General features: G+C 59.4%; 1 protein-coding gene across 1 annotated transcript; it reads left to right on the top strand.

Annotated features, from left to right (window-relative positions):
- Positions 1 to 3,313: 3,313 nt before the first annotated feature.
- Positions 3,314 to 16,231, top strand: SNTA1 (syntrophin alpha 1; the record flags this gene model as incomplete). The annotated part of the gene is made up of 8 exons (XM_082325661.1): positions 3,314 to 3,587; positions 6,008 to 6,193; positions 13,374 to 13,572; positions 13,665 to 13,872; positions 13,941 to 14,071; positions 14,647 to 14,843; positions 14,917 to 15,104; positions 15,407 to 16,231. The coding sequence occupies 8 exons, from the start codon at positions 3,314 to 3,316 to the stop codon at positions 15,497 to 15,499; spliced, it is 1,476 nt and encodes a 491-aa protein (XP_082181787.1). The 3' UTR covers positions 15,500 to 16,231.
- Between the last annotated feature and the right edge of the window lie 3,761 nt (positions 16,232 to 19,992).

Raw genomic sequence — 19,992 nt, 5'->3', positions numbered from 1 at the left:
CGGCGTGGGGGGCATGGAGCCCATTGCTGCCCGCACTGCCAGGTCCTCCTCCTGGGGACCATTTGGAGGATGGCTGGAGGCTCTTTCCAGCTAAAAAGCAGCGATTACCCCCAGGGCCAGGGTCAGGGCCCTGGCAGCACCCCTGGCCCCACACTGCAGCCTCCCGTGCACCCCGGCCCCTTCCCCTCCCACCGCTCCTGCTGCCAGGGAGAAATTCCCATCTGGGCTTTTGTCACCAATGCACGCGTGTTTCTGCGGGAAGTTTCTATTTCTGTGAATAGCAATTTTTCAAGCAACTCCCCCCCCCCCGCCTGCTTCCCTCCAGCAGGAGCCCTGACGAACGCCGCTGGCATGCCTGGAAGCTGCGACTCACTCCCGCGTGCCAGCCCCCGCCTGAGCCTTCGTCCTCCCCCCTCCCATCCCGCAGTCCATCCTGCAGCACCATGGCACGGGAATTAGGCTCACGATATCTTGCAGAGGGTCAAATCGAGCCGGGACCACCCCATGCCCTGGGCTCCCAGCCCTGGGACATGAAGGAATTCGTAGGAATTGAAGGAACCTGAGCAAAAGCAGGCTTGAGAGCCTGAACAGGGGAGCAAAGCCTGCAGGAAAGTCCCAAAAGCAGCAGCACCTCTGCTTGGGGGACAGCAGGACCCCCAAGAACATGGAGTGCCCAGCCTCCCCAGGCCACAGCTCTTGCCTGACCCAGCTGTGCAGAGGAGCCAGTGAATGGGTTTTGTCTTGGATTAAAGCCTGGAGCCAAGACCCCCAATGCTGCGCCAGTCTGCTGAGCCCTGCTGCTCCCCTCCTGACGTACGACGTAACCCCTGCTCAACTGGGCCTCCCCATTTGGGACCAGGGTCTTAAAGGCACTCTGGGCTCCCAATTTGCATTAGAAGAAACCAACACCTGCACTACTTGCCTTGGGTCTCCATCCCACATAAGTAATTGATGCAATTGCCAAAGGAATATTAATTGCTGAGGAAGGAGAGAGCAGCCCGTGCAGCAGTGGAGGCCGTGGATGAGTTTTCTGCCGTGACCCCAATGGCTTTAGGAGTCCTCGAGTGCGGCTGGGCCAACAGGTCTGTCGTATCTGCAGCCCCCGTAGCTCCAGGATGATTCCTCATGTCCCGCATCCGCTTTCCCCAGGCTCAGCGCCTTTGTGCTAATGAAACCCATCTTCTAACGAAGGCTGTCTGCAGGGGGGCTGGAGGGAGATCTGCTGGTGGGGATGGGCTGCGGCAAACGTCTCTGCAAACTCAGAGCTCCCTCGACCCCGGGGCAGGGACATGGGTGACTTGGGGGAAATAAGTGATGCTTTTATTTAGGCAAATCTGTTGCTGGAAAGGGAGCGGCACAGGGGCTGCGCAGGCACCTCCGTGTCTGTTTTTGTGAGGGAGGTGAACTTGGTGTGCTGTGCCCTGGCTCCAGGGACCATGGTGCACGGGGAAAGGCAGGGCTCCTCGCTCTGCCTGGCACTGACACCATCCGGATGGCTTCCTTGCATCCAGGCCATGCTTCTCAGCGTCCACACTGCTGGGCACAGAGTTGAGAAATGAAAGACAACCACCCAAACGGTGCCATTCTGCTGCACTAAAAGCACTATTTAGGGTTCCCGCTGCCGCTTCAGACGGAACATGGCCTTAAAGGCTGGAAAGCAGCACTGGGAAGGAAAAAACCCCAGACAAACTGCTGATTGCAACTGCCTAGCTGGCACATAAAGTGAGTGCTCCCAGAGCGGGTGGCACAGGGAAAATGAGCCCTGTCTCGACTCAAGGATGAAAGGACAAAATTCGCCTCTGCTGTACACGAACTGAGCGGCACAGGCAGCCGGAGCGGGGTCCGGATGGCCCCGTGGCGTGTGGAGGGGACAGGGTCATAGGGAAATACCTTTGGCTGGGTGACGGGGTGGTGTAGAAGTACTTGCTACAGCGAGCAGCACTGTCCTGCAAAGGCAAGGAGTCACTTAAGCCAAACCCTGGACTTTTTAGCAAAAAGAAAATCAGGAATATTTGAACAGTCTGTTTTGTAAAGAAATAACCTTCACGGTTTCCTCTGCTGCAACCTCAAGAAATTCCACAGCTGCGACTGCGTGGGAGGGAGCCCGGGGAGCATTTTTCCCCCCTGTGCATGGCTGATGCTCAGGCCTGGCTGCGGCCCCCGGCCGGGGAAGGGCTGTGCTGCACAGCCCACACTGCAACCCCCCTGCTCCGGGCGGCCAGAGTCCCTCGCTGTGTCCCCTTCCCAGCCTGCGGTAAATGTCACTGAATTCTTATAAATCCTTGTGTTTTGCAGAGGCTCAGGCACCTCGGTAGCGCCATCCCAGAGGCTTCTGGAGCCGCTAAAAGCTCTCTGAGTGCAAGGGGCAAAGGGGATGCACCAAGAGGTATTTGCCACTCCTAGAGGTATTTTCTACTCCTAATTGCTGCCTCTTGGCTGCAGAAAAAAATGCCCGTCTGCCAAAGAAAACAAAATATCATTCCTGTTTTCAAGAAACAGGACAAGCAAGGGAAAAGCAACACAGACTCTTCTGAGTGTCTGTAAACACCATCTCCCTCTGCCTCGCTGCTGTTTCACACCGGCTGGGGCTGTTAGGAGGTGCCTGCCCTGGGGTCACCCCAAAGAAACTGGCTACCAAGAAACTCCTTGGTCCGGGGCTGGTTGCAGACAGCCCCTGCCCTGCCCTGCCCAGTGGGGCGTCCAGAGCCCCCGCCTGCCCCTGGGCTGCTGCCGGCCCCTCTAAAGGAGCCAAAAGCGTTTTGGAAACCTGGTGCATGGCATAGAAACCCCTGTAACGTAGCACCCACCCCCAGGCGCCCCGCAGGGTCTGGCTGGGCGGCCCCCCCGGGCAGGGGTGCGGGAGCGGGGTGCTCCCTGGGCTGCCCGAGCATCCCGCCCAGCCGTGCAGATTGATGTCCCGGGCCTTCACCCAGTGCCTTTACTGGGCCGCCAGACCCCGCCACCGCCGGGCACCCCGCCGTGGGAGTGGGCTGCAGGCGAGGGGGGCTGTGACTGCCGGGGGGGACCAGGGGCTGAGCCCGCTGCAACTCCCGCGACGCAGCCCAGCACGGCGGCCACCGGCACGTCCAGGGCTAGACCCGGGACAAGCCGCGGAGCCGCGGGGGGCCTGGATGCCTCCCTGTGCCCCGTCCCGGGCCGCAGCGGGGAGCACCGGGCACCCGGGCCCCCCGTCCCGGGCCGGAGAGGGCCCCCCCCGCTGGCGCCCTCCCGGCGGGGCGGTGCGCGGGGCGGTGCGCGGGGCGCGGAGCGGCGCGGAGCGGGAGCGGCGGGGGCGGCGCGGCAGGCGCGGAAGATGGCGGCGGGCAGGCGCGCCCCGCGCACCGGGCTGCTGGAGCTGCGCGGCCCCGGCGGGCAGTGGCTCCGCGTCCTCCTCACCCTGGCCGAGGACGTGCTGGGGGTGAGCCCCGCCGACGGCCCCGGCCCCGCCGCCGGCCCCGGCGAGGCACCGGCGGCGCAGCTGAACGGCGGGGAGCCGGGCTCCGCCGTGCCCGAGGCGCTCGCCAACATCAGGCGCACGGTGCGCGTCGTCAAGCAGGACGTGGGGGGGCTCGGCATCAGCATCAAAGGTGAGGGCCGGGGCGGCGGGGGGGTCCCGGGGCGGGGGGTAGAACCGGGCACCGGGACCTGTTGCTGCCGCCTTTCCAGCGGGCTTGGAATAAAAGCCGGCGGGGGGAGCGGGGCTGGGGCAGGGGCTGGGGTCCTCACGCCTTGCCCAGCCTGCGTGCAGGGCAAGGAAGGGGCCGCGTGGCAGCGATGGGACCCGAAGCATCCCCAGCCCAGGGAAGGAGCGGTGCTGTGGGGTGCAGCGGTGACCGGCCAGCCCCTGCCCGCCGTGCCCTGGCCGGAGCGGCGGTCCCCGGCGTTGGGGAGCTGGAGGGGGCTCCTGCTGCCCCTTTGCAGGCAGGGGTAGGGTGCTGTCTCATGAGGCAGGTGGGACGCGCAGGGTACCCGGTTACACAAAAGCTTCCCTTTTGCAGCCAAAGGGAGGGCTCTGCCGGCGTGCCCGTGTCCTCTCCGTGCCCCTGTGCTGAGAAATGCCCCTTTTACACTGTCGGCAAAACGAAGGAAGCAATTGTAAACCCCTTGGAGACCTCCAGGCACAGAGAGCTGGGGTGTTAAACCAACGCGCTTGGAGACGTCCGCTCCGGGAGAGCTGAGCAGTGGGAAGCCTCTGTGTTATAATCCCTGCTTTCCCTCCCGAGCTGCTCCGTTCCTTGGTGGCTCGCCTGAACTTCAGGCTGGAAACTTCTTGGGGCAGGGATGGCATTTCTGCCTGCCTTTGCTTTTCACACGGCTCCGAGCATGTTGGGAACTCCGTGAAAGGAGAATGAAACGGGCAGCAAGTAGGCAGGCAAAGGGCCATCGTGGTGCGTGGGCGAGAGGGTTCGTGACTCCGTGTGCGGGCAGGGCAGGCAGTGGGCTCGGCAGCCCTGCGGGCAGCGGCAGGGCGGCTCTCGCCTCCTGACGTGGCTTCTTCTCCCAGCTCGGAGGGGACGCGGCTGCAGCCTCCAGCTCCTTCTGGAAGTGGGGAGGTTTTGTGATGTGGATGTCTGGGTGCTGGGACTGGACCGAAACGGTGCTGCCGGCTGGGTCTGCGGGGTGCCCGAGCCTGCCAGCCCTTCCTTTTCGGAAGCATAAAGCCCTCTTCGTAATAACCCCTTGGCTGCCAGGTTATGTGGATCTCCCAGGAAAGGAGGAACGTCACTTAGTTCAGTTAAAACTTTATGTTCGCAGTGACGTATGTGAAAACCAAGTAGTTGCCACCCAAACTGGGAGCTAGAAGCCCTGCCGGTGCCACCACTGCTGCTGGGGCAGGACATCGCTCCTTCTCACCTGGGCTGCTGACCCTTCCCCATTAAAATGCGTGCCAGCCGCGTTTCACCCGGGGATGCTTCACCGCAAACCGGGATGTGGGTGAGGTGTCCTGCCTTGGGACGTGGCGAGGGGACGGGCGCCATAGCTGCTGGGCTGGCCTTCCCCTGGCTGGCAGGACGGCGGGGAGCCGAGCTGGCCGAGGCTCCTGGTCCTGGCAGGGGCTCTCGGTGCAGGCAGCTCGGGCGAGGAGCCGCTGCTGTAAGGACGGGCTCGGCGGCTCGGAGCAGCCCCCGCAGGGGCCTCTGACAGCTGATAACCAGAGCCCTCCCAGGGGCTTGGCAGGCGTCTGAGCGAGGAAATGCCTGTGGCACAGGAGCAGCCCCGGGGCGGGCGGTGACAGCAGGCTGGGCTCAACATCTCCCTCCGGGCTGAGAGATCATCTCACGGAGGCTCCTCGGGATGGGGCGTCTTGGGCGTAGGGTACGTCGGGGCTGCTGATCCCCGGCTGCTCCTGCCCGGGCTGGGGCTTGGTGGTAGCTGCTGCACCACATCTCCCTGGCACGCAGGCAGCAGCGCTGCTCGGATCTCCCTGCGGGTTCAAAAGTTAACGTGCAAAGTGATCTCCTTGAGCCGCTGGGAGGTTTGAATAGCATCCCTTTAGGCTGGAGAATGGGGAGCAGCAGGTAAATAGGGCTACTGTGCGGAGAGGAGCAAACAGCCAGATTGGTTCACTTCCCTCTGGCTCTTTTGCCTCTCCAAAAACATTCAGTTGTCTTATCTACTTAGATCATGAAGTCCTCAGAGCAGGGATGGTCGCTCAGCACACACGATTAATAATGCAAATAAAGAAATGCTTTCCTGCCAAAATTGATGGGGAGATGGCCAAGGGTATGTGTTTGCGAGGAAGTCTGCGACTGTTCGGCGTGGTTTTGGAGCAATCATCTTTGTCTGCTGTAAAAGCCTCGTGGTATTTTGGCTGCTGTGGTTGTTACGAGTGTGCCATGGGCATCCGAGGAAACGGGGCAGCAGGATGTCCTGGCACGGCGCGGCTGAGCACTGGGAGAAGGGCTCAGCCTCGCTGCGGCCGGTGGGTACCCGAGCATCCCCCTCCCCACCGTCTGCTCCGGGTGCTACAACAGCCACAACCACTTCGTTTCTCTTCTGTTTCAAGGTGGCCGAGAGAATAAAATGCCCATCTTGATCTCCAAGATATTCAAGGGGCTGGCAGCGGATCAGACCGAGGCGCTGTATGTGGGGGACGCCATCCTCTCTGTCAACGGGACCGACCTGTCCGAGGCGACGCACGACGAGGCGGTGCAGGCGTTGAAGAAGACGGGCAAGGAGGTGGTCTTGGAAGGTAGGAGATGAGGATGCGAGGGGGGACGAGGGTCCTCCTGCTTCTGGAGGGCTGACCCCCATTTTTCCCTGCGATGTGTTGGGAGCATCGGGGTGGCACAGCATCTGTATACACATTTGCATACTTTTTCAAATGGAAACCAACATGTGCACACTGGTTGATCAGCTCATCCGGAGAGCCGGAGGTAACTGCTGGGATCTCCCTCTCTGGAGACCGCAGGCAGGCAGTGATGGGAGGTGTGGTGTGGGTTTATGGCGTTTGCAACTCTTCTATCATATGATGTCACCCTGAGGTCTGCGGTTCCTGGGGCCATGGAAGACTTTCTGCTTTTTCTGTGATTTTCATTTCAACCCGCATCCTTGGCTGGAGCGGAGCCGTGCGGCTCTGCAGCCTTACAGCAGCCAGGAGGGGATACACTGGCACCCCCCTCCTTGCTGGGCATGGTTTTGTTTGCTGGGGCGGATTTTGGGCAGGCAGGAGGAGCAGGCTGCTGGGTGCAGGCAGGGCCAGCTCAGGAGCGCAGCTGCAGGAGCTGCCTATCTGGGGGGTGTCCAGCAGCTGAACCCCAACCATGGCCCCCCCAGATCTGGCAGCTGAGGCTACAAACATCCCAGGGATTGTAGCCCATGCAGTCCCAGGGGAGACTGAAGCCGGTCCTCTGGGAATGGGCTCCCTCTTGGTACCGGGCAGCCGGTCCCTGGAGTCTCCCAGCCCTGTGGGGGCTGGCAGGCTGTGGGAGCCCCCTGAACTCTGCCTGGGGAGTGGGTGAGGGCTAGTGGGTTGGGACCGTGGGAGGAGGGACCCCGCTTTTCTCCCGTTTACGCTTTGCATTGTGTCTGTTTGCACTTGCCCACCCTCTGCCAGCTTGGCCGGGCAGGCGTCAGCACCCAGGGTCTGTCCCCCAGGATGGGACCCTTCCCCTCCCCTCGCCCTTCCCTCACCTCACCAGCCCCCTGGGCCACCCCAGCTGACCAGGAGGGTCTCGGCACCAAAGACCCTTCCCAATGCGGTTTTAGCACTGCAGATCCCAAAGGGAGGGTTTATTTGGGAGCAGTGCTCTGGGCTCTGCCTGGACAAAGAAGAGCTCTGTGTCTTCTGCTGCCAGCGACCACCGTGGCTCTTGCTTTCCTGCGCCTTCCCCAGATTGTCTCAGCTCCAGATTTTCGTTTTTAGCTTCGCTCAGCCCTTTCTGCTGTGGGTTCCTCCTCTCCTGGGAGCCGCAGGACCACGGTTCAGCCGGAGGAATGTGCTGCTCTGCACAGCTGCTGGGAGCAGATAGGGTTGTTGGTGGGGTTGGGTTTTTTTTTTTTTTTTGACCAAAGAGAAATACAAGAGCCTCTTTCTCTCTGAGTCTGCGAAATTCCTCCCCATAGCTGCTGTTCTCAGACCACCCTCTCTGTTATTTTCTTTTCATCCTTTACTTTGGCATGGGTTTCCTTTCTGCTAGAGGTCCTGCAGGAGGTGGAGATGAGCTGCCCTTTCTGTAGAGAACAACTTCTCTCCTTGGACCACCTTCTCCTCCTCGTCCTCGTCCTCCTCCTCCTCCATCCCCCTGGGGAGCCGGGTGCTGCCAGGTTGCCCTCCCAGGAGGCAGCTGCAGGCAGGGCCTTCGCTGTAGCTCGCTGAGCTCAGGTCTGACCCGCTGGGCTTCTTAATTAATTAAAACTCCCAGCAGGTACCCTTGGGAGGAGAGTGGTGCTGGGCTGGCTCCCGCCACGGCACGCTGGAGGCTTTGTGATTAGTTTGTAGCTGATGCCGTTGGGCTCCCGTGGCGTGATGTTGCTCAGGGATGTCACAGGCAACAGCCGGAGTGGGGCAGGGGTCTGTGCTGCTCGTCTGATTGCGGACATTGGGTACACACATGGTGCATCTCCATCTCCCCGTTTTGGGTTTGCTGGTCTGGTACAGCCCTGCCCGTGGAGGATGGCGGGGCTGGCACCGTGGTGTGGTCCCTGTCGGGCTGTCGCTGCCCTGCAGAGGTGATGGCCCTGCCTCAGGACGGGGTGTCCCCTGCCTCTTACCTGACACCCCAGTGGCTCTCCAGGAGCTGGCCGGCCGAGCGCCCTGCCCTGGAGAGGGGTGGCAGGGCTGGGGGGCAGAGGGTGGCCTTAAAGGGCCTGAAGGGTGGCAAGGGGGGAGCTTCCCCGCTCCCTTCTCCTGCTTGGGCTCGCTCTAGGGCATGGTGAAAAGCGACATGGTGGCCTTAACATCAAGCAGGTGCTTTCTGGTCCCCGTGCGCTGCCAGGGGCGACTATGACTTCCCTTATGGTTACTGCGTCCATGCGTCGGGACGGTTTGTTGGGGTGAGCCTCTCCAAAATGGCAGAGCTGGGAGGTGACGTGTTTTAATCCAAGTATCGGCAGTGGCTCCACGTGCCAGATCTCACCCCGGGCTGCTCAGCTTGGCTTCTGGCTCCTGGATGTCGTTGCTGGCTGGGCATGACGACATGCATATATTTCTCAGTGTGTCCTGACAAGATTTTTTTTGGATATGCCAAACTGCTCTCTTGATACTTGCAGGAGGAGTTCGACTGTATTTATATTACATTGTTATTTTGGGGAGAGTTGCTCTCCCTTACCTTACTTTTCCCTGTTTTGTTTTGTTTTTTTTCTTTTTTGCATTGCTTGGTATCCAGAGACCCTCCATGGCGGGGGAAAGGCTGCTAAACACACTTCTAGCTGCCCTAGGATGGGCTTCGGTGCCAGGAGTGGTTTTCCCAGCAAGGTCCCTGTGCCGTATTGGCACGGGGAGAGAACTGGGAGCAGTGGGGAGGAGGAGCTGGGACAGCCGCAGGCATCTTGCCTCCATGGCAGCGCGGGGCTTGTTGGCTGCAGGGGAGCTCCTGGGGCTGTCGCAGCTCTCCAGGACTCGCTCGGCCAAGTAATAACTTAGAAGCTTGAAATTTAGAAAAGCTAAGGGGTGCCGGCAGGGTATAGTGCTGGGGATGCCTGGCTCCGGCAGGCTGATTGCCCAAACCCTGGGAAGCCCAGGAGGTCACAGACGGTGGAGATGTGGATGGTGTGAAATGTGAAATACCCACAAAATCTGGGTGACCCTGGGGTAAATAGCACACGATGCAGAGTGGAAGGGGGTTTTGAGTGGAGGCGGGTGGTGGCAGCCAGGATTTGTGCAGTGCCCTGTCGCTGCCACCCTTCGGAGCTCAGAAGGGCTTCAGGAGAGGAAGCCCTGAGGTGGCCTCCAGCCCTTTATGGGACACTGAAGTGAATGTCTTCTGGCGGGTGTGATGGTCCTCGGCGCCTGAGCGGCTGGGCTTTGCCCTCTGCCACACTATGTGTGCTCTCATGGTTTAAACGTGGTAAGGAACCAAAACAGAAACAGAGGCTTTGGGACCTGCCCTGGGATGATGCAGAGAGACAGTGAGGGTCCACAGTCTCCTGCCTCCTCCACACCTCGCTGCCCTGAAGCTTTGCTTTCCCTGGGGAGTTTTCTGGGGATGTTTCTCCTCCCGTGGAAATATGGAGAGCTGTCTCATGATCCCCCTGGGTCATGGGTCACCACCACTGGCCATGTAGCACAGGTGAATATTTAGGAAACAGCTGGGGCATGGCATTTGGCACTGAGGGCTGGGACAGGGTCCTGGGGCGGCAGGGACAGCAGTGGCACCCCCGTCCTGCAACATCCCATGGCATCTTCCTCTGTGGAGTAGAAGTGTTTGAGTCGAGGCAGCTGGGACCAGCAGCTGCTGCCTTGTTCGTGCTCGGAGCCGGGGGCAGGGGTCGGTCGCTGGGTGGGATGCTGGACAGGGTGGCTGTGGCAGCCTCTGTATTGAGCGTTTTGGAAGCACATCACAGCATCGGCTTGAAGTTTATAGGTCGTTTCAGAGTGTCTCTTTGGGATGTGTGTTTGCTGACCCCTCCGATTTCATGTGTTAATTTTGCATCGTTAGTCCTGAGGCAGAGAGAGACCAGCTGGAGATGGGCCTAGCATCTCCTTAGGGCCAGCACTGGATCTCCAGGACCTCTCTGGAAGCCTTCTCGTACGGTTGGACCTTTTTAACTCATAGCACTGTACGGATGCTGCTGGAAAGTTCTTGGCGGGAAAACAGTGGGACCCATCCTACCCATGACTGGCAGTGCAGGCTTAAGCCTCTCCGCTGTGAATCCGTGCTGTGATCTCTGGGCTGAAGCAGAGCGTGCCAGCACCCGGCTGGTGGCCCGAGCAGCAGGTGGGTGCTCTCAAGCCTGCTGCTGGGTGTCCGTGTGGCTGGGGCTGCTTTCCTGGCTGGAGGAAGGTTTGTGGCTCCTCGGCAAAGCCCCCTGGGGTCAGGAGCTTTGCTTCGGGCAGTGCTGAGCCACGAGGGCGTGTGTGGGGCAGGTTGTGGTGACTCAGGATCGAGGGCGCAGCAATGCTTGGTTCGGGCTTGTTCCCCATCCTTGAGAGGGATGGGTTTGTGGAGGGGGAGGATCTGTTACCCAAGAAGTAAACCCAAGGTGTTTTGATGGTTTTGCCCCTCTTTCTGGAGTGCTGAGGGGAAAAAAAACAACTGCGACAGAGACAGGAGCAGGGCAGACCTAGGGCTTTCGGTTGAACACGTCCCCAGTGCAGCTTGTTGCAGGGTTCGGGGTGCACACGACGCTCCGGCAATGCCACAAGCAGCTGCTCTTACGTGGCCTCCCCAGAGACTTTTGCTGTTACCTCAAAACCTAAAATAAAGAGTTATTCAGTGTTATTCAGAGTGGCTAGATGTCCTATTTGTCCCCTCTCCTCCGTGCCAGAGAAGCTCAGTGGGACAGGCCGTCTCCCCAGGGGAGCAGAGAGCCTGCGTGGAGGCAGCGTGGCTTTGGAGACCGCGTGGATTTGCCCAGCAGCCGCCGAGAGGGCTCTTTGCCTGCTGGAGGTGGAGTATTTCTGCCGAGTGATTTTGGGAGGGGTGCTGGCTAACAAGAAGAGGGCTGCCAGCCTGGGAGCCCCAGCACTGCAAGGTGTTAATTAAAAAAACCACCAAACACCAGTACAAGAATTACAGTTACGAGTAGCAGAGATGATGCATAATATGGTCCCAGTCATTTGCTTTAATGAGATGGGTGTAATTAATTAATCCATTCAATACCAGGCGATTCCGCTGCAGTGAAGGGAGTGGCAGAAGTGTAAGTCAATTCACTATAAAGCCCGTGCCGGGAAAACTCCACAGCTTTGTTTTTGCTTTGCAGGGATGGGCAGGGGTGCAGTGGCTGCCGCTGCAGAGCGGGCTGGGGATGGCACTGTCACACTGTGTCCCCCAGCCGTGCTGTGCGTCTCTGAAATGCAGCCTGCTGCTGTTGTCGTTGGACACAGCAGCTCCCATGGGATGGTGGCCCGGCCCTGGGTGCGCAGCTCCCCGGGGAGCACCATGGCCCCCATCACATCCTGGCTCCCTGCGCCGGCTCGGGATCCCCCCGTGCTGCAGGAACCTGTTGGTGCTTTGTCACCAGCCTTAAATCCTCCTTAAAGCCATGTGCCGGAGAGGCACACGCACTGGCCATTTCCTAATTGTGCTCTGTCCCGGGCTGGGCACTGCTCCTCTCCTCCTCTGCTCCGTCGGGACGTGACCCCACCATCGCACAGCTAATGCCAGTGACGTCCTCCGCATGCCCAGGGAGCCACAGGCTGGCGCGGGGACGCTGCTTGGGTTTCAGCGGCTGAATGATATCTTTCTGAACTCCAATTAGTTCCCAGGCACCGGGATAATGGCCGGTCCCTGCTGCCAAGATTAATAACTCAGGGTAAAATCCAGCCTGGTTCAAATGCCTGTGGGAGTGCAGCGGCTATTTATAACGGGAGGTGCAGGGCACGAGGCTGGTAGCCCCACGCCGCCTCCTTGGCCCCGGCCACCGTGCGGGGTAACCTGACCCACATGCCGCAGCGGCCTCGCAGCCATTTATAGCTGCGTCCCACTGGGGCTGGGCTAAGCGGGGACCCCGCGGGGCTCTGCCTCCCCGGCATGCCCCACCGTTGCTCATCTGCGGGATTTCAGGATTCAGAGGTTTTGGGGAGCTCACTGGGATAGGAACGAAGGGGAAGATGGGTGGTGGTGGGCAGGTGAAGGATGGGGATGGTAGGCTCTGCGTGCAGACTCTCTCCTGGTGGGAAAAGGGCTTTTTTCTGGCTCACAATCAGGCTGCTGTGGCTTTCCTGCAGTGATGGAGCTGGTCCATGAACCAGCCACCTACAAGAGTTGGCTGCAAAGCCAAGCTCTTGTCTCCCTCTTGCCACCCACACTGCTGACTTGGAGCTGGAGCGAAACCAGCGGTGACGGGTGGGGACACGGCAACAGGCACGTGTCTGTCCCGTGGTCCTTTCCCCAAGGGCCACCAAAGAGAAGCCCTTCCCCAGAGCCACCGGCTGGTCCCACATGGCCCCCAGGGCAGGACCACGACTGGTCCCACTGGGTTGCGGCATGGGGGCCATCCTCCCCTGCTCAGTCAAAGCTTTTTGGCTGGTGCTGTCGGCCTAATTTTCAGGATGTAGCTACAGGGCCCCATCAATTCACGGTGATTTTCATCTCCCCCTTCCCCTAAACCTTGGGAGCCAGCGGCTGTCCCAGCGCGGCTCTGAGGGCTCTGGCTCCGGAGCCAGACTCGCTGGGAACTGAAAGCTGGTTTCTTGTCCTTGGTTTATAACTCATGGGGCAGGGATATCCGAGCTGTGAGCACGCAGTTCGAGGCTTTTCCTGGGGCTAAGCCATGGTATTTGAGAGCTGTTGTTCCCAGTTGGCAGTGGGACAGGCTGTACCAGCACAGTTTGGACTGTGTAATTTTGGCCTGGGACTCCTGCCCATTCCCTGCCCCCCTGCCTCCATGTGCCGCCCCAGGGACCCACTCAGGCTTGGATCTGTGAACTGATCTGGGTTAAAGGAAAGAAGAAAGGGGGAAAAGGCCATTTTTACCCCCCTAGCGGGCTCCCCGGGCTGGGATGGTGGGGCAGAGGCACTGGGAGGATCCTAGGTGTCATGTCATCCTCTGGTATGACCTCGCCCACCAGTGCCATCCCCTCCCCGCACCCTGCAGAGGACCTGCTGCAGCACCCATGGGTGATGGCTCTGGGGAGGTAGCAAAGGAGGTACCAGCTTCGGTGCAGGGAGGATGCAAGAAGTTTCAGGGGGGCACATGGGTGCTGGTGGGCAGGATGAGGCTGCCATGGCCCATGCTATGCCCTCAGCTGGGTGCTGCCTCTCTTGCAGTGAAGTACATGAAGGAGATCTCCCCCTACTTCAAGAACTCCTCTGCGGGGGCGACGGTCAGCTGGGACCCTTCTCCCACTGCCTTGCAGAAGCGGTCGTCCCCCCTCCTACCGCCTCGGGAGCTCCGGGAGGGCAGGACTGTGCCTCTGAAGATGTGCTATGTGTCCCGCAAGTGCCTCCCCGCCGACCCGGAGCACAGGTCAGGGCATGGTGCTAGGTGGTGGTGATGCCACTGTGGTGCCCCGGGGTGCTGAGGGCTGGCGGGGACCCATCGGGGCTGTGTCCCTGCAGGTACCTGGAGGTGTGCTCGGCAGATGGACGCATTGCCCTTTTCCTGCGGGCAAAGGACGAGGCCACGGCACAGTCGTGGCTCAGCGCCATCCAGGCCAACGCGGGCGCGCTGCTGCCACGGGTGAAGGAGGAGCTGCGAGCCCAGCTGGCGGGTGCTGGCACGGTGGCCGGACGGGATATCAAGCACGTGGGCTGGCTGACGGAGCAGGTACCCCCATGCCCCCTCCTGCCCCTTGCCACCATGCTGCCAGTGGCCTTGACCCCCTCCCCTTGCAGCTCCCCAGCGCCGGCACCAGGAACCTCTTGGCTGTCTTGACCGAGAAGGAGCTGCTGCTGTACGGCAGCCTGCCACAGAGCCGCGATGCCCTGGGCAAGCCCACGCACAACTACCCCCTCATTGCCACCAGGTAGGGGCCACTGGCCCAGTGCCCTCCTGCCCTGCACGGGGGACAGGGTGGTGGCAGTGACTGGGGGTGGTGGCAGGGGCTGGGGGTCAGGGCAGAGCCCCAGGGGGGTGGCAGTGTCCAGGGGTCAGGGCAGAGCCCCAGGGTGGTGGCAGAGCCCCGGGGGGTGGCAGTGTCTAGGGGTCAGGGCAGAGCCCAGGGATGATGGTAGAGTCCAGGGGTGGTGGCGGGGCCCTGGGATGATGGCAGAGCAGTGGGGATAACGGCACAGTCCTGGGGGTGGTGACAGTGTCCAGGGGTGGTGGCAGGGCACTGGAGATGGTGGCAAAGCGTGTTCAGGGGTGGTGGCCGAGCCCCGGGGCGGTGGCAGGGTGTCGGGCCCGGGGGGGTTCAGGCGGGGGCACCCTCCGGCCGCGGCAGCCGCCGGCGCCGCGCGGGGGCGCATCCGCGGGGCTGCGGCGCCCCCTGCCGGCCGCGCCGCGGAGCCGCCGCCGCGGGGCTGAGGCGCGGAGCGTGGCGCGGTGCTGAGGCGCGATGCGGAGCGCGGCGCGGTGCTGAGGCGCGGTGCGGTGCCGCAGGCTGGTGCACTCGGGGCCGGCCAAGGGCTCGGCGCTGTACGAGGCGGAGCTGTCGTTCGCGCTGCGCACCGGCACCCGGCTGGGCGTGCAGACCCACCTCTTCAGCCTGGAGAGCCCCCGCGACCTGGCGCTGTGGACCCGCTTGCTGGTGGACGGCACCCACGGCGCCGCCGAGCTGGTCCAGGAGGTCTCGACAGGTCAGCGGGGAGCTGGGGAGGGCCCCGGCTGCGGGGCGGGTGGCCTCCATCTCACCCCTGTCCCCGTCCCCAGCCTGCACATGGAAGGGGCAGGATTGCACCCTGTCCATCCACATCGACAAGGGCTTCACCATCTCCACCACCGAGCCTGGGCTCAGCAAGACCATCCTGCTCCAGCAGCCCTTCGAGAAGCTGCAGATGTCCTCCGATGATGGCACCAAGATGCTCTACCTGGACTTTGGAGGCCCGGAGGGAGAGATTGTGAGTTGGCTTTACCCTCACCACCCCCCACCCACACTCCCACCGGTCCTGGGGGGAGAGGGGGAGCAGAGCACCCACCCTGTGCACATCACCCATCCTGCCTGGCATGTGGGGGTGAGGCAGGGCTTATCCACCGGCCCCTGGCTGGACGCAGCCCCCATGGTGCACAGCCCTTCCAGGGCCCCCGTAAGGCTGTGGTGGGGTTTGGGGGGCTCTGGGTGGTCTCTGCCCTCCCCACCACAAGCAGAAAGCTGGCTGCTCCAGGCACAGCCCTCCCCATTGCAAACATTCCTTTCTTGCAGCAACTGGACCTTCACTCCTGCCCCAAAACCATCGTCTTCATCATCCACTCCTTCCTCTCGGCCAAGGTGACCCGGCTGGGGCTGCTGGCGTGAAGAGGGAGCGGAACGCTGGGCAGAGCAGTCCCAGCCCCTGGCCGATCTATGCACCTCCCTCCAGGCCAGCCCCAGCCCCAAGCCCTCCCAAGGAGACCGGAGCCCCCGCAGGGTCACGCCACCCCCACCAAGGAAAAGCACCATCTGGCTGGGAAGATTAACTCCCGGGGTGTTTGGGGGCAGCGGTGGGGTGAAATCCCTCTTGGATGGCAGCACCGGGACTTCTCTGGTCCCTTCTTCCCCTCCTTCCTCCCACTCTGATGCTCAGCAGTGGCTGGAGAAGCCCGGTCAGAGCCCACCATGAGCGGCCACACGGTCATCACCCCAGTGCCTTGTGAGATGATATTTTCTGCACAAAGAACCTGTTTGTATCGATATTTTATATTTATATCGCCCAGTTAAAAATGCTGATGCGACAGCTCTCGCCTGCCTGGCTTGGACCCCCCGGAGAGTCCCCAGGTCCTGCAGCACAAGGACGTGTGTCTGTCCCCCAGACAGACAACCGGAGGGCTGGAGACTGGAGCCAGCTGCGTAGCGCTTGAGAGATGGGAACTGTGGTTCAGCTCTATTTGCCAAATTTTTCCATATTATACTGAATGATAGGAACCACTTTTCTTTGTCGGAGTTGGACGGTTCGTTTTATTTTGCTAACTCCTGGGCCACTTTATTTCTCAGTTTTGGGGGGAAGGTTGTCAGGTGGCTGCTGGGAAACAACTTTTATGAACCAAAAGATTCTGCATGAAAATGCCTTTTTTTGGGGGGGGGGGGGGGGTGTCAAATAAACATTGCAGATCACAACCAGCAGGAGCCAAGATGTGTCTCCTGGTTTCGCTTGGAGAAGTAGAAAATCTGTCTGTGGGTGATAACCTGGGCTGTGCCTTGGGATGTTTTCTGCTGGGGGGGGGAAGGGTTTGCTTGGAGGCTGTGGGATGTTGCTGTGAGCCGGTGGTGTTGGTCTGGGGGTGCTGGGGACTCGGGGGGTAGGGTGTGTTCAGATGGGGACAAAAAGTCTTTTAAGGCTCCCGACACTGAGCTGGACGCAGCAGAGAGGGACATGCTGATGCCTGCACCAGCTTTGGCAACACCAGGTGGGTTTGAATAACCTTTGCTTAATGCTTTGGGATGCTCAGCGGAGGGTGAGCATTGTTTCCAAACTCAAAAAAGTTGTGTGTTTTGCTTTTTATATTTTTCTTTTTCCAGTAAAAGTAACTGCCTGGCTGGACAGTTCAAAGCAGAGGGTTTGAAGATTCCCTTCATGTGCCAGCCTTGCTGGAAAAGTCAGGCAGTGAAGGCAGCCTCCGTGGCATGGTTATGGTGTCTGTGGGCTCCCGGCACGTGCGCAGCACAGCCAATATTTACTGAGTGCTTCCCAGATTAATCTCCTCCACTGTTGCCCCAGGTGAATCCCTGTCAGTGTGGGGCTCGGCATCGAAAAGCCTTTTCTCTCCCAAAAAGCGAGGGGCTGTGGTGCGGCGGCGGCTGCTGCGGGTGAGCCACAGAGGATGCCCAGAAATGGCCAGAGGATGCCCAATGCGAAGCACCAAGGCTGTGTGTGGACATTGGCCCTTGAGGGGTCTCCGGGAGCTTGGCAAGAGCAGTCAGGCACCCAGTGGTCCCCCCGTCTCCTTGGGGAACGCGCTGCGCTGGTGCCGGCAGCCGTTGGCATGGTTTAATGAGAGGTGTGAGTTGCCAACATGTTTCTACCGGGCTGTGAGATGTGCTAGCCCAGCACCCCGGGTCGGCAGCAGCAGCAGAGCTCTCAGCACAGCATCTGCACCCCCACAGGGACACCGGGACGGGAAAGGGCCACGTTCACATTGCTGCACAGTGACAAATTCTGGGTTAACCTTCTTTTGTCCTGACCCTGTACGTGGGGGAGCCCAGAGTCTCCCAGGAAAGCCATTAGCCAGGGAGAAGGCTAATGCTCAGGCTGCAGGCTGAATAATAGCAACTAATTAGCAGCAAAATAATATAAGTTTTAATGATACCTCATGCATGCTGTTGCACTGTATGGAGTCGTGCCCGGCGCGGCACTGATCAGAGTGGTGGGGTGCATCGGCAGCATCACGGGCTGGGCTGCAGCGGGCGTTCCCTTTGGAGCCTCGATTGAGGGAGGGAATCCCGGTTATCCCGGATCGGCTGTGTGTGCGAAGTGCTGCTTCTTGGGTGCTTATTAAGCAGAGGTGGCACTTGTAGGTGAGGAGGCTGCGAGCTGCAGGGGTTCTGCTCTGGTTAGAGCAAATCTCAACTGGAAAATTAATGATTTGCCTAATGAAGATGAACTGGTCCTTGGCAGACGAGGGCGGGCAAGCTTACTGGGGCTGGGGAGAGGCTGCCCTTGCTGCCCCTGTGAAGGTGTGCGTCTTGGGGGAGGCGTTTGGGGGAGGCCGTGGTTTGCCATGTGTGGAACAGCTCGCAGGTCGAGGCACCCTGATGCTCTTGCAGCCTTTGGGGTGCAGGGGGAGAAGCAGGCCATGAGCTGCCAAGAATGGAAGGAAAGCAATAAAAAAGCAAAGCAACAAGGGCAGTGGGGTGCATGCGGTTTGAGCAGGGAGAAAGCTCAGGAACAGCTTATTTGGTGTAAAGAAATGGTTCTTATGGGGCACATAAGCACTCAGCTGCTCAGCTCTTTGCAGGACAGGGTGCTGGAGAGGAGGGGGCTTGAGGAGCCCACGCAGGTACAGCCCATCCCTCCCACACAGAGTCCCATGCCTGGCAGCAGTAATCTTTTATGATGAACAAGCCCCTACTTTTTATTGCACATAACTGTCAGATTTCCAGGAGACCTTGCAAAATGGATTTGCAAAAGAAAAAAAAGAAAAAAAACCCCACGTTACTAACTGTTAAATCAATACAACAAGTAATTTAGAAACAGATGGTGTATTTTTCTATGATCAAAAGCATGTCTGCACAAAGAAACACATTATTACTGCAATTTACCTTCCTCTTCCTGCCCTACAGCCATTACTCTTTGGGGTTCATTCCAATAAAAGAGGGAATCACTCCCAATCCAGAGCAGATTTCCTATTAATCTTATAGACCACAAGCTGCCTTGACTTTAGCAGTGCAGCTCAGGCAGACCGTCCCGCTCTGTGCCTGCGCTGTGAAAGAAATGGCTCAGTTCAGAGATAGGATGTTTCTTTTCTTTGATTTCTTTGCATTTGAAATTAGTGATGGGATTGGGATTCCCCCCTCCCATGTATTTCATGGTGATTTCTCAGCCACTTCACCCTTCTGGCACCATCCTCTGCTTAATGGGACCCTTTCCCCAATGATGCGCTTGCAAAGGGGCCTGTGAATACGACAACCGCCTCTTATTTCTCAGAGTGATGTGGGACTTTGTAACATAAACCACCCAGAAACAGAGGATAGAAACTGCTTCCCCAAGAGGAGCCCATGGCAGCTGGAGATATCTTCCTAAGTCCTGCAGCATCTGTGGTTCCCGGGAAGATGCCCGGAGAGGTGGCATGAGCATCCTGGGGACAGTGGCTATTTTCCAGGCTGGTGCTGAAGGATCAAGACAAGCACTTATCAGAGACGCCAAAGTCTTGGGGAAAAAACATCATTGCAATTATTTCCTAAAACTCCTAGTTTTCCTAAAATCCTCAGTTCTCATTGATGTAAATGTCCAGAAACATTCACCTGGAATTGGCACTGAATTTCTCTGCCCAGGGGAGGTTTCAGGGTTGGCAGCAGGGACGGGCTCCTGGTGCAGGATGGCATCTCTATGGGGCGATGAGCGCTCCTGCTTGGGATCACACCATGCTGTTCCCCAGGGAGGGAGAACAGCTCATTGGGGTTTTATTCTTTCAGGCACTTTTATGGCAGAAGGACTAATATTTTTCAAAGTGGCTTTAAAATAAATATAATGAACTGGGCTTATAGAACTGGAATGATGGTAACGGGCACAGATAAAAAGCAGATTTCCTCAGCTGAGTCACTTCGAGGCAACTGTAGTTTTATTTGGCCACCATGACTGAAAGAGCTCAGGGAAAGGGGATTTTAAAGATGCTATGAGTGTTGGGGAAACAGATGGCAAATGGGAAAGGAGGAGGAAAAAAAAGCCTGATTTTGCTCTGTGTGGAGCTCCTGGGGCGCAGGTTGCCAGAGGCTGGCCAAAGTGGGGGTGGAAATGGAGGCACAGAGACATTGGCACCCAAAATGCTTCGCTGCCGACCTGAGCTGTGCATGGAGAGAAGTGGGTGATGGCAGTGGGGCTGGCAGCAGCCTGGCTCTCCTGCCATCCCTTTCCCTTTGGGAACAAATCCATCTGGGACACGGCAAGGTGAGCTCTCTGTTTCCTCCATGGGGAAACCCGGCGCTGTCAGCAACCCTGGCAGCAACGTCGCAAGCAGGAATTTTCCCCAGAAATGGCTTTTCCAGGTTACGAGACCTGGAAAACAGCCCCGAATGAAGGAGCTGGAGAGGAGAGAGATGCTGTGGGAAGAGTGATTAGGTTGTCCCCAGGTGTTTGCTCACCCACAGCAGAACAC

Source organism: Platalea leucorodia (assembly GCF_965183815.1).
Source record: "Platalea leucorodia genome assembly, chromosome: 13".
Taxonomy (NCBI): Eukaryota; Metazoa; Chordata; class Aves; order Pelecaniformes; family Threskiornithidae; genus Platalea; species Platalea leucorodia.
The sequence above is the reverse complement of the archived record's forward strand: the minus strand, read 5'-3'. Positions and strand labels throughout refer to the sequence as shown.